Raw genomic sequence first — 27779 nt, forward strand, 5'->3', positions numbered from 1 at the left:
CAGATACGATTTTTAACAACCTGAAGAGCCATACACTTCAGGGCTTCTTTTTGTTATTTGGGGTATATACATATGCGCATTTTAAAGGCAGTTGTATACAACAGTGAATTGCTAGTGGTAAGATTTCACATGTACTATCTAAAAAAAAAATCTACGTACCTCCACAGCTTCAGCTACTAGAAAGAGCAGATAATAAAACCCACCCACAAACCAAAACCAAACCAAACCAAGGCTGTGGAAGTACAATTTAGGCACCCTCAGTCTTTGGTGTTAGAGTGAGAGTCAGAAACCCACAGTCTCTGGGCACATGAAATTTTATTAAAAATGAAGAAATCCAAAGCAAAAGCAAAGTACGATGATGCCCAGCATCTTACTTGCTTAGTATCATTGTCCAGGAACCAGCAGACACTAGCAACCATGATGCCATACCTGAACCATATACCTGTACATACGTTAAGGTAAAATGTTATATCTAAATGAATATATACAACATGTAAATAAAAATAAAAAAAAAAATTAAAAGAGCAGAGAACAGAAAACGAGTACATTTAAGGGATGTTACAGAGTCATACACAAGCTAGAAGGTGCCAGAATTTCAAACAGAAACATTTCCCATGTTTTAATAGCAGTAAGAGAAAACATAAGGGGGTCACTTTTCCCTTAATGCTGCTGATGAGCTTCTGTTCTTCTTAAACCAGTGTAGGTGGTATTTTCTATTCAGAGATTTTTTTAGGGAGGGGTTTTTTGGCTGCTTGAACAGGGGAGTTTTGTATCTGGGGGGAAAAAAAAAACCAAACACAAACAAAAAAACCCACCCAACTATCCTAAATACTTTCTCCTGACAAAAATCTTTAAAGAGTGCAGAAAAGTGTTATTAAAATAAAATTTAAAAATTAACAAGTTTATTAGCAGATTAACTTTAGGTTGTATAGTCATTAAAGTGTGCTATTTTCCACTGAGCAAAGAAATGTAATGAGATCTTCCTGTTCACGTCTGGCATAGTAGCAGTTTTACACTTTTTTTTTTCATTTTCAGAATTTCTGAATACAAGGAGGCAGCTTACATAAAACAGAACAACATCTTTGAGGATGGCTGATTCACTGTTTAATGCTTACAAGAGCTGGAGGAAGGGCAGACATACACTAAGGCAGACTTCGTGGTTCCTTCAGGTATTGACATTCCAGGACACTGCAATGCACTTGTTTGTGCTCACAGTGCAGACACAGAGATTTCTTCTGCAAAACTAACACTAAATTTGTGACTCTTCCCTCCAAGGAATGAGCTAGGGGAGCTGGGAGAGGATACTGTGTTGCAGAATACAAAAATTAGGTGCTTACAAAGAGCACAATGCAAGGCTATAAATTCCAGTAGTAAGAGCTGTGAACATTTCTGCACCCTTCAAGCATCAAATTTTCATTAACATGGATTTTTTTAAGTTTCTAAAAATAAAACCTTCTCAATGAAATTTCCACCAACTTACCAAATGGATCGGTACACAAAATATGTATATGTAAGAAATTATGTGAAGTTACATAACTTAAAATAAAATACAGTGTTAGCTGTTCAGGGTTGTTCCCAAAATATAGCAGTATTCTGAAGTACGTATCTTAACAGCCTTACAGTGGCGATAGTTTAAGACATAGTATGATCAACATTATTTTATTATAGAAATACATTTCTGTAACAGAATTAAGCATACACTTATTTCTAAGGTCCTTCATACCTACACAATATTAACCTTGAAATATAATCTTCCTCCCAATTATAATTAACTACTTTACACATACAACTCTATGTATTTAAAATTACCTTTAGACAAAAAGAAGGACACCAAAACCTGTAGTCTTAGATGCAAACAACCCTGGCAGTGTAATGACTACAGTACATGGCCTTGCAAAGGTGGAATGTACCTAAAATGTTTACAAATGCTATGAAAGCAAAATCTCTTTCAAAACTGCATTTCCTTTGACAAATTGAATTCTGATCACAAAAGCACTTGAAAAAAAAAAAAGATGAGCAAGCAGTATTTATTTTATGTAACTACAACTCTTACTCGTTACGCATTTTGCCACAAGCCCTTCCTGCTATTAATGCCCTTAAGGAGTTTGAATCTTCTGCCTCTGGAATGCACAGTATGAAACCAACTTGCAACTGCAGAGAAAAAAAAAAGCAAAAGTCCTATTCCTTGTTCTTTTTAAGGCACTCCCAAAGGGAGTCCTAGTAAAAGATCCAGGGCAAGATATAGCCCATTTAAAGGTAAAACATCTTTGACACTTTGATGTAAACTTAACCATTCACTGCGAAAGCCTGTTTGCCTTTACGGCCAGGAGCATCCTGTGGACAGCAGAGCCCAGGTCCACAGATGCCAAAGTCCACCTCAACTCTACAAGTTCAATTAATAACTTTGGGCAACTTGAATTCCTACAGCAATGAACAGGCTTCAGAGCACTCAGGCATTTACAGAGCAGCAGCAGCAACTTCCTTCTTAATTCCTATGTAAAGCACCTTAGTTTGTCACTGCGTCATGGGGGAATTGAAGCAGAGCTCATTAGAGCATGGGGGAGCCTGGCCAATACCCCAACCATTGCAACAGGGTCGAGCTATCACACAGTAGTATTCTGTCATTCTGCACCAACTCACTCCTGCTTAAGCAATGTCACCCTTCCAGGTAAATAACTTGCTTGCTTTTAATTACACTCTAAAAACCAAAAAGGCACCAGTTTACTTTTAAGCATTGTACAATCCACACAGTGTCAGCTTTGGAAATGGCACTGATCTATTTCAGTTCTTAAAAGAAAAAAGCAAACAAAATAGCATCCTCTAAAAATAAAAACTAAAAAAACCCTGATTTATACATCTGCACCTACGTAGTGGATTTAAAAGCAAACCTGTGAAGCAGATTTTATTTAAAAATAAAATAGAAGTCCGATTCTGACAGTTTCCAAGTGCTCAGTGCTTCCTACCGCAGCCAATGGGAGCTGTGAAGCCTCAGTGTCCTTCAGGGCACACCCAAATTGGTATAATCATAAAAGTCCCTGAAAAGAGAAGGGAGGAGGGGAAAAAGAGGGTAGGGAGAAAGTAAACAATTCTTCAACCTTCACAACATCACTATGAAAAGAATGTAACATATGACAACACAAAAAAGAAATATTGCTGCAACCAGGGTTCAATGCATTCCGCTTATACTGAACACTGTTAATCTCTTATTACAAAACTGTAGCAGATTAAGACACCTGGTATCATTCTGGGTATTCTATACAGAAACTTTGGTTTTAGTGGATACTTCAAGGTACATATGGCCATCAAAACATTTCTGAAAGGAGCAAAGGAAGTGAGCAATTTCTATAAAGAAGAAGCTACAAAGGATTTACCTTACAAAGGAAATACCTTCTAAGTATTTGTAATTAAAATTATTAAGTTTTAATTAAATTATGATGTCTAAAAAGACATTATTTCTAGTTTAGTACTCATAGTTACAATGACTGGTGCCTGCCCCAGGTTCCAACAGAGCGCTCTCTAGTTTCAGTAAGACCACTTGAAAAGCCAAGAAACACTAATTCCCTGAATGCAGTGAATAAATGCACAGAAGAAATACCAGAGGATGGAGATGCCTCCAAACTGCAGTGACACATTCTTGCTCTCCTAGCCCCTGACATCACATACTGGCCTACTTCTGCCCCACTGGAGTTTCAGGAATAGCAACAAAGACAAAAATTTGTCCCATTTAGTCTTGTACTGCACTCCCCGTGGGATTAAAGCACACTGGTTTTAAAAGACAAAGTTGAGAGCACAGACATACCACCTATCAAAGTGCACTGTGATATAAACAATGAAGTTACAAAATTTACAGGGCCAAAACAAAAACTTTTATTAGCAAACAAGTAAAGATTCATCATCACTGGTATTGATTTCAGAGAGGGGAGTAGAGGACTCTGACATTGGCACTTCCACAGAATGGCAACAAGCTGCATGAATACCCAAAGGCTCCTCCCGGTATGAGTTAGGGCAACATCGGTTTTGTCCATCCACTTGGATATGAACATGCATAGGGCTGTCTGGATAAGCAGACTCCCACTTTTTCAAGGGTAACATACATGGCTCTTCACTCAGCGGATGACTTCTACTTAAACTACTGTCCTCTGGGACAGTCCTCCTGGATGCTGACCCTCCATGGATCGTTTCTGTAACACTTTCAGATAAAGGATCTCTAAAAGCCTTTCCTGAATCCACTTTACTGGACTGCTTAAGCCCACTGCCAGAGGTCTCAGCACCTAAAGATTTATCAGTGTGTCCAGCCTCAGGCTCTGCATGTGCTGCTGTGCAAGTATTCGGTAAGACATTTGAAGGCGATGGCTCTGTGATTTCAGTCTCTGGCTGCAAGCTGCTACATCCAGCTTCCTGTAGGCCCCTGGCTTGGCTACGGGCATTTGCCTCTAAACTAGGTCCTTCAGGGGAAGGTGGAGGACTCCGAATAGTCCCATCAGCATGGTTGATGATTCCATCACCCAGTGTAGTCTGTGAAGTGCGGGCAGGCGTCAGGAGCGGGATCTGTCCTCTCACCCGAGGTCTGTGGAAGAGTCTGTTCCAGAGCCTGCCCAAGCGCCTCCGAGATGAGCTACGTCTTGATGAGTGTCGTCTCATCTGTCTCCTCATGGCTGTTCGAATGTTCTGCAGCACAGAAGCCTGTAACACAGACATAACAAACTATGATTTCACACATAGTCAGAAGACTTCTCCCAAACCCTGTTCTTTCCACTATCTCCACCTTACCAGAATTCTCAGACTTGACCCCTACACTTCCTTGTTAAATGTGTATTTTCTAATGAACTATTTAGGAATACTAAAGACAGCTCTGTGTGTACCAAAAGACTCTTTCTTAGAGTGTTTCCTTTATGAGTTTAAGCTCTGCTCATCTGCCCAGGAAGATGCTCCGCTCATGCGATCACACCACCACTGAAGAACCAGTCTGCAGACCACTGAGTCCTCTGTCATCAGCAATAGCAGAGGATCCTCAAATTCTGATGACAACAGCAGAGAAGAAAGGCCAAGGCAAACTACTTTTCCACTCAAGTAACAAACTACAAGTGCTTTATCACACTAGGAACTGTATCACAGTTGGATACTTTTGACAGGGCACAGGAGAGTTTTGACAACTCAGCAATGAAATAGAAGAATGACTTAATGGCTTCTCAGTGTAATGTATTTGTAAATGAAAAATAATCCCAGAATTTCCCAGAAATACTGCTAGAGACCTTACTTTCTTATCGCTTCAGGCACATTTACAGTTTCAGCTTGAAAAGCCTTTTTTCTATTTACTTTCTGATCTTTGTCTCTGTGCATTCTATCTTGATGTACAGCAAAACAGCATGTGCTTATCCCACTGCTGTTTGCTACCAAATACACGTAATGTGTTCAAAACTACCCACAGCACCAAGATGCATAACTGTGGTTCTTCAGCTCCAAGTAAAACACACACATTTTTATACAACTTCCATGTAATTAGGACAGCTACTGAAAGAATACATATCCAGATTTATTCTATCTAATTTATAGTAGTTTGGCTGCTGATAGGTTCACTGGCCCTCATATCTCCATACTTGTGACGCATTGTACACAGGGAAATCTTCAACTGGGGGGATAAGTCCTTGTGCAATCAGCTGCCCATAGGAAGGTGGAGCTTCCCGCCGCACAAACTCTGCCTCGAGTCGTGTCATCTGGGTCTCAAATGCTCTGGAAACAGAACCAGAGGAAAAACATGGAAAAGAGTTAACAGTCAGTTTGTCCTGCCTTCCTCACATTAATGTATAAAAGCACTCCAGAGGGCTTCACGCTACCATCAAAACCACAAACCTTAATCTAGGCTCAGGATGCTAAAATAAACAAAAGGAACAAGAGTACAGGGTATAAGCATCAGTGAATCAAATCAGCAAACTCTTTGGTGCAGTCCCAGGTTGGATTCTGTGGCAACTGGAGTTTTTTCAATAGGCCAGCTTATGCCAGTAACAGTGGTAACTTGTTCAGCAAGGGCCTAAAGGTTATTTTTGGAAAAGACAACATTAAGAACTAGAAACAATCACACAACAGGGGCAGCTTGCAGCTGCAGAGAGCTTTGGCTGTCCTGCCAGAACTGAGGCACCAAGGTTCCCAACATAGCACGGTGGCTGGTCTCCAGCTCCTTAATCATGCAGATTTGATCTGGAGAGAATGTAAAGCACACTGTGCTGAAAACACGAACGGTGTCAGCAGCACAGCATGGAGCTGGTGCATAGGACAAGAGATGGGCTTCACAAAGTCCCTTACCACTCTCTCCCAAAGGGCAGAACCACACTTGCACAAACACAGACACAGAAACACACACACACACGCTATCCATATAGCAAGGCATATAGGATGAGGGTAAAGGGGCAGAGGTCACACCAGTGGAGGTAAAAAACTGCTCAGAACAGGCCCCACCACTACAAGACATTGCTTTTAGTAGAATTGAGAAATACAGTATTTGGGGAGGGCAGGGGGAGAGTTACTCAGTTCAGATTCGGCAAAGACTTCACTGTAACAGTTCAGCATTTAGTTTTTGGCAGTGCAAGGGGCTTGTTGCAGGAGGAGGCGGTGGGAGGGGAAACTGCTCAAAACAGTTTTAAGTTAGATACAGGTTCTGCCAGGCTGCACAATAAATGTATATTTCTCACAGACCACAGAAGAGCTGACATTCCCCTCACTACTTCCGAAAATCTTAAATACTCTTCTCTAAGCCTAATGCAGTTACTGCTATTTAATTGTCATCAATTCCTTGGATTGATTTCACAGTGTTTTGCCAATTCTCTGGTTAACAATTGACTTTTTTTCTTTAAACAAAAAGGAAAAAAACACCACAGCTATTAAAGCATCATAAAAGCAAGATGCTTACCTGTATTCCCTGGTCCTCAGAGAATATAATTTAAATGCACAACCTAGCGCTATCACCAGCAGCAAGCCACACACAAGACTCCCAATCAGAGCAGCTGTGATGACCTTCCTGGGAACAATCACCAGGCAGTTGTGTTCATCACTTCCATCCTGGCAGTCTTCTTGGCCGTCGCAGCGCCAAGTCTCAAAGATGCACAGATTTGTACCACAATGGAAGTTTCCTGGCTGGCAAGTAAAGCAGTTTTTTTCATCCGAGCCATCTGGGCAGTTCTTTTGGTTATTGCAGCGATCAAGTATTGAGTAACAAAGCCCACTGTTTCCTTCACATGGGTATTCATTCTTCTGGCAAGCAGGACAGTTCTCCTCATCCTTGCCATTTGGACAGTGCCACCAGCCATCACAATGCTGCTTATCTGTGAAACACTCCTCATCGCTTCCACAAGGGTGTTCCCAAGGAAGGCAATAGCCTTTCACCTGATAGGTCGCATTGAACCCATGGCCAGTGCTCTTGGATCGAGCATGATATGAGACAGTGAGCTGGCCCTTTGACGACTCCACGCTCACCGAATGCCTGTTGTTGTGGTACGAAAACGTTTGCATTAATTTATCACCTCTCTCTCCAATGCCATCATACACCTTTACATAGTCATTGTAGCCTAACTGCAAATCAAGCTGCAACAGAACATGTCGATTATCTTGTGTGTCCACATACCATGTGCAGCGAAGGTCTGATCTGCTGTGATCAGCACGGAATAAGTCTGGAGAAGCAAAAGATCCATAAAAATTACCCAGCCTTTTGCCACAGGAAAGATCAGGACAATTATCTTCATCCGAACCATCACTGCAGTCCTTAACTGAATTACATCTCAGCTCGTTCATCAAGCACTTGGTGGAGTGGGCTGCACTGCACTGGAACATTCCTGAGGGACAGATGCTGGACAGAGGCTCTGTTGGAGGGACAGTGCAGTTTCTCTCATCCGAGTTATCACCACACTCATCCATGGAATTACACTTCCAAGTACTGGGAATACACTTTCCATTTGCACAGTGGAATTCATCTGACTGGCATACAGCCTGACCTATCTTTCCTGTGAAAGAGGGCAAGGAGAAAAAAGTCAGTATCAAAACTTTTGGAACCATCTGATGTCACTTTTTAATGTCTACTACCCTGCATGTCACAAGGCAATCGGTCAGGCCAGTACACTTCAGGAATACTGTTAAAAAGCCAAGCGGAAATAATATCAGTGTTACCAAGCTAGCACCTTAGTCATCAAGACTGGCCCAAGACTCCTGTCGACAAAAAATACTATCATCTTCAAGTTTTGCCAGAGAGAGTGTAAGTGAAGCCAAGAAAATTGTAAGGTTTTACCTCTAATATAAGAAAGGCGAAATCCCTGAGCTTGTCCTGAGCTTGATGCGTCTGAGTGAAAAAATATCCAAACATGGTCCCTTGCAGAGATGAAAGATGGAGGTATGGATGATCCACACACTTTGTACTCCTCCCTCTTGGAAGAGGGGCCAATCATCAACCAGTCTACTGCACACTTCTGAGAGTCTTCCAAATCAAAGTTCTTAAAACTGTTAGTAACAAAAGAAAACACAAGTTACAAAGAGGGCATATATCTGGAACAAAGCCAAACAGCGAAAAAACAGACTGCAATAGTTGACATTCTGCACCAAGCAGCGCTGACATAAAGAGATCACATTCACGATAATGAAACACCTACGGTACCTTGAGTACATATAAACAGAGCACTCAAATTCCCCCAATTTGGAAAAGCACCCATCCCACAGGCATAAACAGCATACCAAGTAGCTCCAAAAGCTGAAAGGATGATTCCTCTTTTACTCAGAGTCCTTAAAGAAAACTGCTTCCTAAAATACAGATATGAGTAAAAACAAAATTGCAGAATATATTATACAGAAGGTAGATTAATTTCAGCAGTCTTTTCCAACCTTAAAAGCTATTAAACTATGGGATGAGAGAGAAGGCTACTGTCTTGGAAAAAGAACAATAGGGAGCAGTTAAAAGAACCCTAAAGGGATAAATACAAGAGACAAAAATCAACTCCTCAAGATATGGATAGGCAGGGAGAGAGCAAGAAGAGAAGAGGACTGCAAGGGGTGGAAATGGGACCTAAAGTCTAACACTATTCTTTTTTAATTCAAAGACTAAAATATTCCTTTCTGGGAATGCAAACACAGAGCAACCAAGTCTGTAACCTTTTACAGCAAAACCTCCAGCCCTTCCGCTGACCCAAGCCCAGTCATTATTCAATAGTAGCTTACCTAGTGCAAAGACGTGCCCCAATTGTCTGCATAACACTGAACACAACTAGATAACACTCCCTAACCTGTAGCTCAGGAACCATACAGGGTTATCTGTTCAGTCTGATGAAACAGATTACATTTGCATTTAGTAATCTGCAGTGACAATAGCATTGCACAGCGAAGCACTCTCATTAGGAAAGGGCACATTGTTCAGGACACTTAGAAACTAATTTTGGTCTTCTTTCATGTAACTCAGCTACACAAAATTAACTTGGTAGAAGTTTGTGCGTACTCCATGCAAATACCTAGACAGAAGTTTCAGGCTGAAAAGCTGCTATGAAATACAGACCTCCTTCCACAAAGGACTTTTCATAAACATAAAAGATTAATTCTTTGAAAAAGATAAATGGAAAGATAATTTTCTCATATCACTACATACTCACAAAAGGCTGTCAATGCCTGCCAGATCTTGCCATTTGAAGGTGAAAGGGAAAGAGCAGCAACAACAAACTAGCCACTTCATTTAAGCAGGAGACCCACCCTACACACACCTGTAGGTTCTACCAAACATATCAGCTTAATAACTCTCCAGAAGAAAATTATCAGCAAGAGAATGCAAAGAGAGCACTGAAAGTGTTAAGTTAAAATGGAAATTCAGAGATGTCCAACAACGTATGTGCAGGCAAGGACAATCCACCCAGAAATATGTCCTTCCTCTCTTCTCTCTTTCTTCCACCATGCTTTATGCGACTTCCTAACTGGGAAGAAATATTCCCACAGCACCTAATTCTTTGCTATAAGAGATCTCATCAAGCTTCTGAAACCAGCATATTTTGCAAAGAAGCTTTAGACAACTGTGCAGTCAAAATGAAGAGGTTTAAGTATTCAGCCATGCAAGAGTAAACTAAAGAGTATCTGTCCCAGGTGTTCTGCAAAAAACTTTTAATGACCAAGAAAGTGCACGAACAGGCACTACTGCGTGAAAAGAAATTATACAAGGCATCAGTGAAAACTATGGGCACCCACGTCAAGTCTGTTGCAAGAGATGTGAGACAGCACTACTGAGCTACCACATTGGTTTTGCTGTCTGTAACACATTTTGGCACCAGACATCAACAAGGGTTTCTGTCATCTGCTTGGAAGATGGTTTGTAAGGTTTTCTTGTCATAAAGACTTTTTGAGTATCTATCTGCCCAACAACAAAAATTTTTAAGAACAGGGAACAGTCACTGAATCAAGAAACAGAAACTCAGAACTGGAAAGGGCGGGGGGGTGATCAGAAAAACTTCTGCTTGCAATACAAACAAGACCAAAAATATGACATATTTGAATGAGCCAGCAACCAACCTCACCACAAAAACCACTCCTTTGTAAAGAAATATGAAACAACGTGCATACATATCTGTGCACGTATAAATATATAAAATTGGTTTTCACTTTATAACGCATTTGGAACAACAAGGCTTTGTGTAAGAAGTTTCTGCCATGCTAATCTGACATTAAATAGCTGACTGATTTATTTTACCTAGAGTCCTGAACGGTGCATTCAACCTCTGCTACTCCACTTCTTTCATCATCTGTAATTAGATCTAGCGCTGCTGTTGTTACAGTCTCCTGAAGAATAATTTAATCCTGCTACCCACAAAATAGAGTGCGGGGACATTTACTTATTCCATTCAACTTTCTCAAACTGGAATGCAAATTTTTCTGTCAAAAGGATTAGCCCAATGGTTGAATGACCGAGGGAATGCAGTGGAAATAAGGGACAAAGTCTTGTGCTCCTACTGCTTGTAGGACTGTACAAACATCTTAGTCTTTGGAAGAGTATTGAATGAAGTCTGTAGTTACGGTTCTTGAGGGAGGGCTCAGGCCCTTTGTATCCAAAACCCAGGTTATTTTCTGTGATTAAAACAAGAAACAGAATCAAGTGGTACTGAAACTGAGAGTACTAATGGATAATGTCACCCATATCTCATGCAGCACCAGTCAGTACTGAGTATTTTTAAACATCTTGGGCAGGGAAACACAGAGCTTGGGAGGAAAAGCAAAAGAAGGGTCAGTTCAGTCACTAAGCTTCTCCAGCAAAGCACGAGTCTGAAGGAGTGAGATGTGGACCCAGAGGTCCATCCTACCACGCAAGCTGCAGTGCACACTGGCACTAAACTCCACTCCTTGCACCCCTCACCTACAGCCTTCCCCACCACACTGCAGCTGCTCCTTGGGGTGGATGCAAACATCCCCTTTCACCCACAAGCTTCACTTATAGGCAACACTCCCCTGCTCCGGCATCTCAGCACTCGATGACAAAGGGAAGGAGAACCTGGCTTTCCCCCAGGCTTTTTTTCCAGAGCACACAGCCCTAGTTCAGAGGGCAGGGAGAAGAGGAGCACTCAGGCACAATATTGTAGGAGTCAAACACTGGTATTTTGAGCACTTAGAACTGCAATATTAGCAAAGTACAGAACCCATCACTGACAAACAGAACATCCTTTAAAATGCCTGTCCCTTAGGCTGTTCTTACTGTTACCTGTGATCTTCTACACAATACAGGAATAGACGAGGAGACTGGTGTAAAAGATCAAAATTATCAGACCAAATTTTGCAGGTTTGGTTTCTTCTGAAAGATGCTATTCAAAAGCACTAACTCCAGTTACTTTGCTTTTGGAATGCCTCTTCCACAGCTAATTCCTTTTAAAAAAATCCCTTCATTATATACAAAAGTACAAGGATAGTTTGTTAAACACTGGAAGCATTCAAACTCTGAGGATCAGAACAACCCAATGAAACTGACAAATGCAGCACTAAATCTGTTTCTGCAGAATTCTGCAGAAAACATCTGATTTTTCTTTCAGTGGTATGATACTGAAATAAGGCTACCTCCAACACTGAGCAGGACTCCAGGAGCTTACAGAAAATTACAGAATGGGCCATGTATCAGATCTTGCCTGTAAAATTACTCAAGTGAAGCAACAGTAGCCTACAATGGTATTTTCCTATTAACTGTCAAGTATTTTTATGTTGCTGGCAAGAACTTCATTAAATCAGCTTATCGTAAATACTCATTTACACTCTGAAAATATGAAAAATAAATGTGCTACCTGAAAAACTAATGCTTAGCAGAGCTAAGCCTTTTGCCATCTGCACTGAAAGGAGCAGTAGCAGCTAGAAAAAAAAAGTACTTCTATAAATAATGTAGGGAATTCCCTACAACCCTCTCAGTAATTTAAGCACAAGGAACTACAGGTTAAGGGGGGGGGGGGGGGGAAGCATTCTTAATAACTGGAAAAAGGACAAACATGGGATGATGAGGAAAATGAACAAAAAAGGGTAAACTGTTGGAGGCTCAGCAGTTGTAAAATCTGAAAGTAATTAGTAAATAAATTTTTTAAAATGTCCAATTTGGCCCTCTAAATCCATTAAAAAATTGGAGAATAAATATTATGGGTAGATCAGTAGAGCACAGTCCCAAAATAAAACAGACCAGCCAATTAAGCAAGAAAAGTTACTTCTATTTGCCAACCTCTCACAGCAAGCACAGACTGTGAACAACTGATGACTTAATTGGCTCATTAAAAACTTCTGCTTAACCACTGAAGCACAAGGACCTTGAAGTCAGGAAAGCTCTATTCTACTCCCAGCTCCCAAGCACCAGCTAACTGTGTAACCTAAGGCAAGAGACACAGGGGCTGTGTTTTCAAAAGTTGAGCATGTGCAACTGAATGAAATAAATGGCTATTATGGGGTTTTTTCCAATTAATGTCAAGTTCTGAAACATGGTGAGTTTGGTAAATAGACAATGAAGCAGTCCCTTTAATTCTTCATAAAATTACAGACCAGCAAGCCTTTACATGAATGGGCCTCAGTTTTGCTCAGAAATTGAAACTCAAATGGTATCTGAAAATTTCTTTTTTCAAAGCCAAGGACATGAATCACTGAAGTGAAAGCCAAAGAATGTGATTCCCCCCCTTCCCCCCCCAATTAATGAGACAGCTTGAGTGGATCACTAAGTAGATCACTTTTCAATGCTTTTATCTTGAATTCTAAACACGGAGAACATTTTACTCTCCGTCCCATAAATTCCTCTAATAAAACCCAATTCATTTATACTCTGCCCACATCAGGTTAATTACAACCATCAGGTAACAGCAACTGCTAAACGAAAATTATTTTGATCTTTTCTCAGATATGAGGAAACACACACACATAAAACTTATAACTGCCTTTGTACCATCCTTCACTAAATATGACATCTTTATCTGATCTTACAGGATTTTTATGTGGCCCTTCGTGAAAACAGGCATAAAACCAGAGAAAATGGGAGGAAAAACCAAGTAGTTTCCAAACAGTAACTAGCAGCCCGATTACCTGAATCTAAAGTGACACAACACAGTCCTGGAAAGCAGTAGCTACACACTTTTTCTGAGGTCTCAACAGCACCATTCCATCAGACACATAAACTTGGAAGAAAGTATTGAAACATGCATAATTAACAGAGAGGTGTAAGCACAAAGAACATATATTTCCTGTTCTTGTGAAGTCTCCCCCAAGGATTTCTAAAAAGTAAACTATAAAGCAAAACAATAAGCATGGAAATGTGAGGATATGAAGAAAATCAATACACACACGAAAGGTAGATATTAAGACAAAGCTTCTAAAGGAGATGCCCACAGGAGCCAGCACCTTACATCCACATGTAGATCTGGGCACTGTTCTATTGAAAGCTGCTGAATAATAGGTTTATAAAAAATGACCACTGACTGCAAATGGTTTAGAAATCAAAACTACTTCCAATTGCAATTTTATCCCTTAATGACTCCTGCTGTATCTCAAATATGATACTTATATAACATTGCTGTCTTACTGTCAATGAGAATTCAAGATCAAAGGAAATGCAGTCAGTGTAAGATAACACAAAGGAGGTGGGGTTTTTTTAAACCTTTCAAAATCCAGATGTTATCACCAAAACTATGTTTGATTTTCCTAGGAAATTTTAAAAAGCTACTCTTTTATGCCCTTATCAGCACACTATTAGGACAAGAAGCATACTGAAGAGGAAAAAAGGTTTGTATTTGAACCCTCTTTCCCAGTTTGCTTACATCATGCTAGCCTAGGCAAGTCAGCTGCTTCTTTTACGTCCTTGGCATTACAAGGGCTACAACCTTCCAAAGAAATCCTCCAATGCTGTAACATTCTGCATTTCATTCACTGGAGTGAGTCATTCCAAGTACATTTATAGTCAGAAATGTAGCACCACAACACTACTCTTTAGGATGTAAACACATAGCTCCCATTGTTTGCATGTGCATAGGAGGGCAGGATATGGCAGTGATAAAAAACCCATTGAGAAGAAATCTTTCAAATCATATTGCTATGCACACATCTAAACTGTATACACACATTATTACCACTCTCCTTATCTTATTTTCCTTTATTTCTTTAGCCTCTGTTCCACTCGTACTTGCAGAAGAGAATCCTAATTCTAACTGGGAGCTCTGAGACGTTTTCATAGCATGAATTGCAACACTAGTCTCCAGAGCCAAGTCCTGTGTCTCATTTGTATGCTTCCTCAGAGTTTCCAACAATCTCTGCTTTGAAACAAATTCCCCAAGTCCAATACAATTTAATGGGGTTTAAAAGCATGTTTCTATTTATGGATCTCAAATGCTGGCAGGTATCTACTTCCTTACTTTTGATGAGTAGCTCCTATTTTGAACTATGGATGGTGGAGCCCTCCTATTATTCCATCTGTGGCAGATTTGTTTTTAATTGCTGAGCATCTGCAGTTGAAGAGGTTTGCAGTCCTTTTAAGCAGCTGAGCAAAGAATGAGCAGATGGTGTCAAATACAACAGTACTAAAAACCAAACAAAAATCCCTTTCCTACGTTTGCTTTTTCTTTCTTTTTTTAAATAAGAAATTGTTGGTTTGAGAAGGATACTACAATTAGCCCAGAGAAATTAAGCATTGCAGTATGCTGATATTATAGCCTAAACATTCTTAACAAACCATTTGTAATATGTTCTAGTCTTTTCCAAATAGTATTTTTATAGAATGAGCGGAAATTGTGCCACAAATACTAACTATTATTTAATTCTGTCGGAAAAGCATGTGTCTTCTGGTTAACAAGTAACAATAAGCAATGATTACCTTCAACTGTCAATTAAACATAGCACCATTTCAAGACATTACAGAAAAAATCATTTTTGCTCTAAGAATTTTACGTATCCCACTGAGGCTGTTCCAGGTTTTATAGCCTTCACCTATTCCTATTTATAAGCAATGAAGAGAAGGGGGACTATTTAATGTGAGTAAACGTATCACTGTTTCCCACCTCCTCATCTATCAGAGGTAGATGAAATCTCACACAGGTATTGTGAAGATAAATGTATTAAAAGACTACAAGTGAGTTGCACTTATAATAAATAATGGATGTCAGAAGTAGCCTGCAGAAACAAGACACAGTGGAACATTTCTAAAATGAGAGGTGCCCAACCTGCAATCACGCTCCAGTGTAATCAACTTCAGCTTCCTTCAACCATTCAGTAGCTCTGACAAACAGCCTCATACTAGTATATCAGATAAGAACTCGCATTTTGTTTCATTTCAGCAAAGCAATCCTTTATCTCCACGGACTATCAAACCATACCTAATGGTTATCATGTCTCCACGATCTCCTTGAATGTACCAGCTGCAGTTTACAGCTGGAGGATAGTTCAACGGCCAAGAAGGACTATAGATGACTCCTCGTCTCTCTGTGTGCTGTTCCAGCTCTCCACTGCAAGCACCTGTTAATAAGGGGGAAAAAAATATTATTGTTAATGCTTTGCCTAATCAACCATTCACATTAGCTACAAGAGCTTTCATCAATTTCTAGGGATTGCAGACAAATGAGAGTCAACAGTTCTATCCTCTTACTGCTTTATTCCCTGCCTCGGTTTTTAATTAAGACACCCGCTCTAAATGTAGGTAAGCATAACCTGCATTTCAATGCAGCATCAATCAATAACCTTGTATGAATCCACCAAAGGCTACAATCAATATTACTGCATGGATCTGCCAAGAGTATATAATACAGAAGGCCTTCTTACCAGTTTCCCAAAGTCTACGTATGTCACCCAGTGACTGAAGAACATCTATATTCAGTGTAAAGTACCTGGAAGCTCATTTTATTGTAACATGTTTCCTGGACGTGTTGTTTATTCTCCTAACCATATGTCAGACCTGAAGAGTTTGTACCGGTTAAAAAAAATCCCCAACAAAAAAGACACCAAAATGGACTCCAATGTCAAATATTTTCACCGAACATTACTAAGTACTCTAAATTCCTTCTGAACTCCCATTGATAAGACAAATTTTCCAGACAGGGAAAGGAGCAAATAGGACTAAATAAAGCTCAGTATTTTCAAAGCACTTTCAGATCTTCCTATGGAAAACAGCGGGCCAATTAAGGCTACATCACATACTTATAATTTGTAATTAAGCACTTCAAAAATGAAAGTGAAATATTCCAAGGACAAGTGGGAAAGCTGTTCTGATGGGAAAATGTACTCTCAGCAGACTACAAGAGGGGAAATTCTGTGTCATGCAGTAGCTATTCTGAACATTCTCCAAAAATATTTTTAAAACTATTTTTAAAACAAATTACTATCTAGAGCATGACTTGTAGACTGCAGCTGAATATTCCAATTTTTGACAGAAGCTTACTTTCTCATAGCTTAAAAAGGTGGCAAGGAAAAAAAAGGTCACCTATACCTCAAGTTTCCTCATATGCATACACGTCCAAATATACTGCATCATAAATCACAGATTTATAGTATTGCTTGAAATTCAGCCACATAAATGCATCATTTTCAATTCACAGTCAGGATCAGATTTAGCTGCACTGGAGGGATGGGGTGAAGAAGTGCCGGCAAAGATGCCTGGCTGCAATCAAGTCAGGTGGCAGGGCTGCCCACAGAGCTCCTGGCTGGGGCTGGGGCCAGGCTGCAGTATCCCCCCACTAGTAAATCTGTGCCTGGCACTATTCCGTTCATTCACAGTAAGCGCTTTTGAAGTGAGAGCCACAGGAATATAAAAAGCACAAGGTAACTTACCTGAGGCAAAACATATAAAAAGTCATTATTTTTACTCTCCAAGCAGGGCATTCAACTGAAACATATGCATGTAATTCCTACTAGTTTCAAAGGCCACAAAAGCACACAGAATACATAAATACATGAAAACACCTATTTTCCAAACAAATATTTTGCAGTAAAGCACTTAAGAAAAACAAGAACATTTTTGTTATCACGTTTCTAAAACCAGAGAGGCTCCGTGCTAGATGCTGGCAAAATACTGAGATGCAGATGCAACTACAGAATTATAAAAGCAAACTTAAGACCCACAGAACTTTTCAATTCTAGTTCTCAGTTTGTTTAGGTCTTTAAATGTGCTCCTCCACACAGTTGTCACTACATCAACGTATCATAACAGCGTAAGAGGACCTAGAGCTAGCAACCACATAAAAGAAGCTGGAAAGACTGCATTTCGCAACTGCAAGATTACTAAAACTTCTCAACAGGAAGGAAACAGAATGCACAAAGCAGGAAGAGCAAATGCACCTGACAGCACTATCCAGAGGCTTCCACCAACAGCTCTGCAAATATTTCTGTTCCCCTTGTACCAAATACTGTTCTGGATTAATATCCCTTATTCATAGTATATGCATTAGAACAGAGAACAGAATCATAATTACACAAAGCTTATTTTAGTTTCCACTCTGAGGAAGTCCCACTGGCACGCTGGTGACTTCGCATGAGCATTTCCACTCACGCATTCACCAGTGCAGTTAAGCAGAGCTTTTATTCTCCCAAATATTTGTTTCACAGTTTTAGGAAGTATTTACAAAGATCCTGAGCAATAGTTATTTGAAGTATGCCAGCTTTTTTGAAGTAACATCGCTAGCATTTTTTCTTTTCCAGTAATGTAAAGTTTCATAATTTGTAAGCAGCGGATCTGATGTAACATGACAATTCAGGCTCTCAGTTAGAAATTCTTTTTATTAACACTGAACATCTGCTCCAAACATGGGACATGGAAAGAAGAACAGACAAAAGGAAAAGATTTTCCATTTTATCAGAAGAATTGTAGTTGTGAAAAATCTAAGGACATGAGCAAGGTAAGGGCTACACTGACATTATATGCCATTTTGGGCAGTTCATCTGGCAATGGTCATTGTTGCTCAATATTCTCCCATGGCTTTACCCCTCTGAGACACAGCAAGCATTTCAGATTTGCCCTACTCAAAATCAAAAGGACAACTGTTTTGCTCTTACAAAGGCTCTTGGTTTGAATGGACCACTAGTCTGAATTCATATTGCCAAAACATAATTACATTATTTTCAGGATATGTCCACAGTCCCCTCAACCTGTTGGAGCAAACTGGGGACACACACCCATCCACCCCCCCAAAACTACTATTGTGTTTACCCAAACCTCACTTAACTGCCTTATGCTTTCAATGCCCTTCAGTTCCCACCAATGCTCATTACTATGGTATTTGCAACGTATCAATAGATCTCCTTCCTAACCAGTCCTCTGCCTCTTTACTCCTTGTGCACCGACTGCTGTGGGGCAGACAAGGTGAAGTACACGAGCACTGCTTTCAGCAGCTGTTCTTTCACCTACATAAATTTTGAAAGAAAAATCTGTGCTAAACAAAGCCTTCAGTGCTGGCAACAAAATGGAAAAACCACACAAGGGCACAATTTTGTACTGTTGGGGTTTCTGTGTCAATAAAGGGGCCCCACTTCCCTCCTCAGCTCCCGGCCATGAAGTATGCAGAATCACATACATGCATAAGTATTGTGTTATTTGGTTGGGCTTCAGCATGACAGCGTGATTCCTTAAGGAAAATAAACAAAAGCCTTTTCAAATTGCCAAAACATCTAAAGGAAAAGGAAGTCTCTAAATAGAAAGGTACAGTCCTGGATTCTGAAGGCCTTATGATCAGCAACAACACACAAGAGCAGTGACAATATTTTTTCAGCAACTGTTCTATAACTCTATTTCTGCAGCCTTTCTGCACAAACCCAGAAGTGAAAACCCAATTTGCTAAAAGCCCCAAACAGCTGACGTTTTCCACATTTATAATTACTGAAGAAACGTAAGAGAATACCAATTCCTGGATTAGCAAACCAACCCACCAAAAATCTGACTGAGATGGTACTTTTTAAAAAAAAACTCTGAAGACAGACAATAATTAATCTTTCATAGATTAAAAAAAAACTTTAAACAAATGCCAGAAAAGGTTTAAGTTCAGGGAGTTTCTCTCAAGCAGGCATAAATCTTAATGAGGCTCTTTCCATGATAATCAAATTGATTTCATCTACTGTAAACAGCACTAGATTCCCCCTGCCAGTTAAATATGCCACAAATACTTGCAAGAATGTTTCCAAAACTTTACATGAATAATATTACTCCCATTTTTGCAAAAGCAACTATAACAGAACAGACGTCGAGCTCCACCAGAGGACAGTGCTGGGGGCACTAAACTGTGCAGGAATAAATTTTCAGACAATCCCAGCAGAAAATAAATCCTGCAGTTTCACGCTCTTCTGCGATGCCCCAGGGTCTGCCCCAGTCCCAAGGGACACATCCCAACCATCTGCTCTGGGATACGGGATGGTTTGCACCTGCCCCAAAGAACCTCCTCTCAAAACCCAACGCTTGGCAGTATACGCTTCCTCAGTAGCTATCTGATGGTCAGCAGGAAACTCTCCCCGAGTTCTCCAAATGCTCCCTCAAGGAGGGCTTGCACATGTTGCTTAATGCAGATCCTTTATGCTGGTAGAGAGAACAGAACTTAAGTCTCCCCTTCATTTTATCCAGTCTCCAGCAGGCTGATTCTGCCCCGATATCAGAAGCAGCAAAGGCACAGCCCAAGGGTTCAACTTGCTGATCTGACAAAATCCGAGCTCACACCCCGCTGGATCAACAGGCTGAACTGGCTCACTGTGAGCCTGGGGAAAGGCGACTCAGGGAGGACTGCTCCCTGTCAGCAGCAGCAGCTTTTCCGGCTTAAAGTCATTGTATGAATACAGCCGAGATGGTGGCTCGACCTGCGTTCTCCGGAACTCATTATTTCTGCTATTACCAGCTTTCTGAAAAGGAACTACACTGTACCTTATTGTAGAGATCAATGCTGTAATAATCTGCTTTGTCAGGAGGTGTTTAGGACAGCAAGCATTCCTCCCAACTTTCATCAGGACTCCTAAGAAACATCTCCTGTGAGACGATTCCTGGCAGGGTCATCTGCCTTATGACTGCACTATCCTAACCTGTTACCCTCCAACGCACTGGTAAGAGAAGCTACACATGGATCACACTATTGCAATGACCTTTTATGATCATTTTTCTCCCCTGCTCCAGTTATGCTGTCATGAGACAAAGTAGCTCAAAACTGTATCAAGACAAGAAAACATGAAGGCTACAGTACTCTGAGGTTTTCAGCATACTTGAAAGAATAAAAGCCAAATGTTACAACTCTCTGTTTCTAGCAAAAGAACAGCATTAGAAAGCAGCAGACCCAACTATATGAAGCACTATATATTTCAGGCCAAGGCAGTATCACCAATCTAGGCCAGCGACTGTATAATTACTCAAGTTACACTTTGTAAACTCACATACCATACAGCCAACGGATGGCAAACTCCATCAAAAGCCAAAGAACCATCCAGGCAGAACAGACTAGGACATAGATGACATTCTGGATTTTTTTCCAATGAAAGAATGGAAATACTGTGTTGCAAACAACACATCCTATATGGTTCATCAACACTTCCCCTAAGCTAAATTTAAGGAAGTTACCTAATTGTAAAATTACTACCTTTTCCTGATTTAAAACTTCTCTCAAAGCCCAATGTTGACTTGAACACTCAAGCTCCCACATGAATCAATCTATTGCCTTAGAATTATTTTTGTGTTTTCCCATCTCCTCTCCTCCCGTTTCCCTTATTTGGTTTCTCTGTTTTAATTTTAGTTGCAACCTCTTGGGGCATAACGTACGCCTACCAACGTGATTGTGGATTTACAGGCACAAGAGGGCCCTTATCACTAAGGGGACCCTGACTGCAATGTTCCGGTAATGTCCGTAAGTCACAGTGTAATTTCCCTCTCTATAGCAGTACTAAGTGCTGCAATTCTGGTTGCATTTCCACTTTTGACATTCACGAGACATTTTTAACATTCTTGTTTTAGCTCCCTCCGGGAATGGGACACTGTCCCTGGCTTGATATTCCCAGGCACATTTCCTAAACATCGAGTTTTCCCCTGAACATATCAGCACATACTATGACCTTAGCCTCAAGCTTATGATTTTTTTCCTAGCACAGGGACACTGATAGAGTCTGTAACCCCAGGAAGACTTAGAAGTCCTGAACTTCCTAAAACGTCACTGTTACTCTCTCTCAAACAAAGGTCACACTCTTTTGTTAAAAGATCTCATCACATAGGGAGGAAACTGTAACAACTCAAAAGAACAGTAAATACAAATAAGAAAAGTACATCTTACCTAATGAGGTAACAGCACTTTCTATTTTCCCAGTCAGGAAGAGATTCACTGTGTAAAGACAGAAAAATAATGTTGATACAGGTTCCAGTGGCACAGGGTGGCAATCAATAGTTAACCATTTCTAGGTGTTTGCTGGGGTGTTAATATAAATACATTACAGTCTTCCAACAAGAACTTTGCTTATCTACACAGGCAAGTCATGTAATCAGCTACTATCCTTCACTGTAGCTATAAAAAAGTCAATACACACTGTCAGTTTAGTATGTCAAACACGCTACCAAAAGAAACAACTGCCAATCTAGTCTAAGTTGTCTTCTGTAGGATTTTTTTTAATTGGGGAAGTCAGAAGAACAATTACACTGACACATTAATCATCACAGCTAGTCACTTTACCTGCTTAAATGCTGGAAAATAACTAATGAAATTATTATCTTTAAATATGTCTCCTCTGAACAAAGCAATGTTTGTTCCTCAGGTAAATGTCACCTTGAAAATAAACTGCTAAAGCTAACATGATTACCTTGACTAATCAAAGGCAATGAATTTTTCAAAAAGGACTACTGGTAAAATGAAAACAGGATGAGGCGGTGCTTGCAACACACATCTGCCTTACAAATTAGTCTCCAAATACTCTTCACTTTCTCAGAAGTCTCCTCTCACAGCATATACCATTAGAGTGATCTGGTAAGAGCAGTTATTGTCAAAAAAAATTCTCCTGTGTCATTGTTGCTCCAGAGGTCAGCATTAACATGTCGTTCCATATTAGTTTCCCAATACATTCTATAAGGCAGTTCTCTAACAATTACAGCTTATTTCACTAACTGCTCTCATTTTAGCAGTATTCTATAATCTACAAAGACAGCCTATTAATAAAATGACAAATGTTTAAAAGAATCGGAAAGGTTTAAAAGGTTACCAAAACTTAATTTACAACATCCCAGCCCAAGCACTCACTTTGGCTTTATTTTGCATGTGTTAAGTCCTAAATCTTTTTATAGCTGATCTGTTGGCAAGCATTTATTAAAAAAAAAAAAAAAAAAAAAAATCATTAAAAAATGAACAATAGGAGATGAGAGGAAGAGAAACTGTCCCTGTTCCCAACAGTCACTTCGGAAGCTGCTGACAACTAACACCATTTATGCCTCAGAGTAGCATATACGAGTGCGGGGCCCCATTGTCTTAAACACTATCCAAACACCACAAACCAATGACCCTTGCCCTGACAACCTTCTGGTATATCTTAAACCAGCACCGGAGGAAAAAAATACCTAGCACTAAAGTGGCGGAAACAGAAAAGCTAAAAACGACCCCTTAGCTTACCAGTTTGAGCCCAGTCATGGTTTTCAGTCAGTGGTGGATCTGAACTATCACCAAATTGCAGCAGCCCAGGTGCCTACAGCAGTCCTTCCCTGACTTACATCTAGATGTCCGCAATTTGGAATTTTTCCCTCCTGAAGCCAGAGCTCCAAGAGCTAAATGCAGAGAGTGATTTCAGCAGGCGCACAGGCTGCTACGGACCTCAGGCTGAGGCCAGGCCCCGCAAACCAGAGAGAACGACTGCTCCTGGTGTCACTCCTCGCAGAGCACATCTGGGTACCAGCACAAGGGCAAGGGCAGCGACTTCTAGCTCCTTCTAAGTGGTTGCAGGATTGAGCTTTCTGTAATGCACAAGGGAAGGAGAACGCAGTGGCTTGAGAAGGAACAGGTCTGAGTCGTAGATTTGTGTCAATAAGCATTAACACGATGTTCAAAGGACCTTAACGGCACTGATTTTATTACATAATTAACGTACAGTAACATTTGTTATATGATAATAACAATGTGCCATGTAATTATTTCCTTTGTTTCACAGCACTAGCTTGCTCCGATAGGTCAGCAAGCATACACAGGAGCAACACTACCATCCTGTACCAGGAAACAGCTTGGCCCCATTAACTCTTGCTCTGTGACAGAGCAGCACGTCTGTTTGTGACAAACCTTGGATCACAGCAATAACAGTGACACAACATTTTCTCACGCGGTATTAAAGTGCCGCTATTCCTGTAACCATAGTAATATAGTCATAAAGACTGAGAAGAAATTAACCAGTGATTAAGTCACAAATTTAATTTAATGAAAATTAAAATTCTTTGTTTTGCTCCAAAGAAAGTACATGAATATACTCTGCATAACTGTTATCACCACAACTGAAAGAAGTGTTTGAAGATGCATTGTATGGAAATGCCTGGGTCTGTACTACCATTCTACAATCTTTCTTCCCACTTCCTACCCAAACCTTCCCAATGGCCATACAGAAGATGAGCTCCCAAGCAGAGGTTGCCTCACACGGCTGATGAGGGGGCCCTATGCCCTTTAAATGGAAATAAGTAGCATGAAGACAAGGGGCATGACAGAGTGGAATCAGCCGACTCAGAGCCACATTACTTTCTTCTGAGGACTGTTAAGCAGACAGCCCTAGTTTGCTACCAGAAGGACAGTTATAGGCAACTTTGCACGCCAGACCTGGCAGATACCCAAGACAGACAACCCCCCAAAATGCTCTTTTACCTCTGCAAATGCAAAACATCTATTGGCTGCTGTTGCAAGCTCTTTGCTCTCATTTTCAAACTCTTTCACACTGAGAAGTCAGCAGTGAAGAACAGTTTTACTTTAAAATAAAGTTTAAGTTTCACATCAGGTACTTTGCCTAGCGACTGAATAAGCTTACAGTTTCCAGTATCTGTTTTCCTCGCTCTCAGTCTCAAGAGCGTCAAATCAAACCACAAGAACACTGTAAACCAGTATTTTCTGAAGCACTCGGCTCTCAAAAGTGTCAGAGGCCCAAAAGAAAGAACAGCCATTCCCTGCCAGTTTTCTTGTCTTTTACCAAGACAAAATCTTGTCAAAATAAAAATAGGCGAGAGACTGGGGGTATACCAGAAAGTTTTCTAGATGGTCTTTTTCTTAACTGTTGGGCAGAGTTATGGGAAAGCCAGAAAAAAACAGAAGTGGTTCAGTTGGCTTGAACTTCATGTAGGAAACTTACTGTGCCATTCATTTGGATTGCTAAATAATTCTCAGGGTGAGGTTTTCAGCTGGGAAAGCAGTTATTTGGATCAAAAGGGAAATTTACATCTTGGCACCTCCGAACCAAATGACAGCTACCAGGCTTTTCCCACAGCCAGAAGAAGAGACATCAGCTTCGCTGTTTTGACTACTTCCTATTTGATAACTTTCTATGTCCTCCAGAATTTCTCAGGAATGAGAAACAAAATGGCCTCGTGAAAGAACAGTTGCAACAAACCCAGTTCCAGTCTTTGGAGCAGCAGTTTACAGACGAGGTCACATACAGCAATGGTCAGTGGCAGTGCATTGATACAGACACCAAACACCACATACAGGAAAACAAAAAGTAAAAGAAAAGAATGGCAAGAAGCAAGAACCAAAAATAAGGATGAAAGGACAGACAAACAGGAAGTAAAACACAAAAATAGTTAAAGCAGCAGCGTCATATTCTTATGGGTTCACTGAAGCAGAATACCTTACAAGCTTCCCACCTCTCATGTTTCTCAACTTCCACTACTGTCAGTTGTGCAAGGAATAGGAATAATACATTCCAGCTGAAAAGAAGAGCCAGACAGTGAAATTCTAGAAGTCATAGAAAGCAGAAATCTACTAAACTTTTAACCTGGCATTACCCACAGCTAAATACAAGAAGTGTTCTCACTTAAACTCTGGAGTTTACATAAACTTTTGTTATCTTACTAGTCATTTTAATAATAACCATGCTATTTCTGTCAAATAACAAAAGCTTTAACAAAGGTCTGACTGGGCCACAAAAAAAAAAAAAAAATCAGAGGTACGGCGAAAACTCGGATCTTTCTCTAACTTTAAATAAACAACGCGGCAGACGTTATCCTCATGCTGTGCACATCTCCGACATCCCTTCAAGTCTCTACAAAAAAAAGTTGTACTAGCTAGAACGGATGTTCAAACTATTTTGTAGTTTAGATAGCTTTTTACATTGCACTTCCGTTAATTAAAATAGATACATTTGAAGTAACCAGAGCAGCTTTTAAACTTCAACTTCCTACATTTTTCTAGGCAAGCCCTGATGTTAAAAAAACACTTTTACAAAAATAGAATGAGCAGTCTGGCCACAGATACCCACTTCTGATCACTTACATAACAAATAGTAACTGTCATTTGGGATTATTAAAAAAAGAACTCTAATCCACTTTATTAGCAAAGAGCTGTGGGTTTACCCCACTCTAGTTCGAGAAGCTGTAACAGTTTACCAAACAACCGTCAGGAGAGTTCAGAGCAGCCCTAGCACCACGAAGTGGCACACGCTGCTTCCGACGAGGCTGCTCCGCCAGAATCTTTGGGCAGCACGCAGGAACGGAGCAGTCAGCTTTAATAACTCCCGATTTCTACGCGCCCCTGTTAAACACGCGGGGCCTTTCGCTCGCTCGTTCTAGTCACAAGCGCCAAGGCTTCTCCCCAGCAAAAAAAACATCTTCCCTGACAGAAAGGGCTGACAGACTGGAAACCAGTAATACGCATCATCACGTTGCCATAACTTAACACCTGCTGCGAAGCAGAGCGGAGAGCAATTGCTTCGAGCAGAAGGGAGGGAGGAGAGCAGAATATGGCAGAGAAACAGGGGAGGGGAAAAAGAAAAAAAAAAAATCTTTTTCCACCCTGCCCCTCGGAGAGAAGCGACGTGCAGGCGAGCAACGCGACCGAGCGCCGGGCAGGCGAGGCGGCACGGCGGGCCGTTTCGTAACGGCCGCGGGACCGCTGCCCGCACCGCGCCTCACAACAGTTAACAGTCCGAGGAAGGCACCGGCGATGCCTAAACTTCCCCCCCCCCCACCCACCCACCCAAGCGCTCTGCGGGGTTCCCGTAGCGGTTCCACAGCCAAGGGCAAAAGGCTGGTTTCCGCAGGGACCGGGCAGAACTCCGCTCGGCCTCCCCCCCCGCCTCACACACACACACACAGACCCCGCCGGGGAGCGGCCGGGCACGGCGAGCCGGGCGGGCGCCCTGAGGGACCCGCGGCCGCGCCGCCCCCCGCCCTGTCAGAAAGCGGGAGAGGGATCCGCCGACCCGGCTCGGCGCGTCGCCGTCGTCGTCCCGTCCCGCTCCCCCACCCCCGCCAACTTCCCGTAGCGGCCGAGGGGCCCCGGCAGCCTCGCCGCAGGTGCCCGCCGCCCCCCGGACATGCCCCGCCGCGCCGGGGAGCGGGCGGGCCGGCACTCACCCAGGCAGATGGCGGTGAGCGGCACCAGCGCGCCCTGCCGGAGCTCCGCGGCCGCTGCCTTCTCCATGGCGGGTCGCCGCCGCCTGCCCTTCAGCGCGGGGGGGAACCACGGCAGCTCCGCGCCCGCCTCGCCTCTACGCCGAGCCGCGGGAGCCGGCGGCGCGGCCGGCCCGCGGTGCCCCGGCAGGCCGGGGGGCCGGGAGTGGCGCGGCCGCCTGCTGCTGCTGCCGCCGCCGCCGCCGCCGCAGCAGCAGCGGCAGCCCCATGGCCGGCCCGCGCTCGCCGCTCCGGGGCAGGTGGAAGAGGACAGACCGCAGCGCCGCCGCTCCGCCGCCGCCGCCGCCCCACGTGACAGGCCCGCCGTGCAGCTGCGGCGGCCGGGCCGGAGGGCGCGGGGAGCGCCGCCCCGCTCCGCGCCCCGCCGCGCGCACCTGAGGGGCCGCCGCCAGCCGGCGGGCGGCGCAGGGCGGGAGCGCGGCGGCCGGGGCGGAAGGGAAGGCGAGGGCCGAGCACCCGCCCGCGCAGCGCCGGGGGCGCCGGGCCGCCCGGCTTCCTGTCAGCCACGGGGCGCCCCGCTCCCGCTCCCGCCTCGGGCCGGCCCGGCCCCCGCGGAACATGGCGCGCCCCGGCAAGCCGCGCCGGCCAAGGCGGGCGGCAGCGCGGCGCCCCGCAGGGGCTGCCCCTCCGCCGGGCGGGCCGCGGGGAGCCCGCGGCCCCATGGCGGGAGGCCGCGCCCAGCGCCGCCGCGGCCCGCCGGCCCCCCCTGCCGGGGGAAGCGGCCCCGCGGCGCGGGGAGGGGGGGGGCGGGCGG

The 27779-nt window shown here is 42.5% G+C and overlaps 1 protein-coding gene across 5 annotated transcripts; it reads right to left on the bottom strand.

Moving 5' to 3' along the window:
* Positions 1-296: 296 nt before the first annotated feature.
* On the bottom strand, positions 297-27444 carry LRP3 (LDL receptor related protein 3). 5 transcript variants are annotated; one of them, XM_075040077.1, is made up of 8 exons: positions 26969-27431; positions 23043-23380; positions 21723-21770; positions 15819-15957; positions 8273-8481; positions 6905-7991; positions 5598-5730; positions 297-4683 (listed from the first exon to the last, which is right to left on the bottom strand). In XM_075040077.1, the coding sequence occupies exons 4-8, from the start codon at positions 15830-15832 to the stop codon at positions 3871-3873; spliced, it is 2256 nt and encodes a 751-aa protein (XP_074896178.1). In that variant the 5' UTR covers positions 15833-15957; positions 21723-21770; positions 23043-23380; positions 26969-27431; the 3' UTR covers positions 297-3870. The 5 variants fall into 5 exon arrangements, with proteins under 5 accessions (XP_074896178.1, XP_074896174.1, XP_074896176.1 ...); XM_075040073.1 differs by lacking the exon at positions 23043-23380 and having other exon boundaries at positions 26969-27444; XM_075040075.1 differs by lacking the exons at positions 23043-23380; positions 26969-27431 and adding an exon at positions 25259-25280.
* Between the last annotated feature and the right edge of the window lie 335 nt (positions 27445-27779).

The sequence above is a fragment of the Buteo buteo genome, chromosome 11, assembly GCF_964188355.1.
Source record: "Buteo buteo chromosome 11, bButBut1.hap1.1, whole genome shotgun sequence".
Taxonomy (NCBI): Eukaryota; Metazoa; Chordata; class Aves; order Accipitriformes; family Accipitridae; genus Buteo; species Buteo buteo.

Bases quoted from the DNA above. Each gene is read 5' to 3' on its own strand.
- LRP3 (XM_075040073.1), bottom strand. From the start codon at position 27,035: ATGGAGAAGGCAGCGGCCGCGGAGCTCCGGCAGGGCGCGCTGGTGCCG. The intron at 21,771-26,968 runs GTGAGTGCCGGC...GTCTTTACACAG, and splicing joins GCTCACCGCCATCTGCCTGG to TGAATCTCTTCCTGACTGGG. The intron at 15,958-21,722 runs GTAAGATGTACT...CCTTATTAACAG, and splicing joins AAGTGCTGTTACCTCATTAG to GTGCTTGCAGTGGAGAGCTG.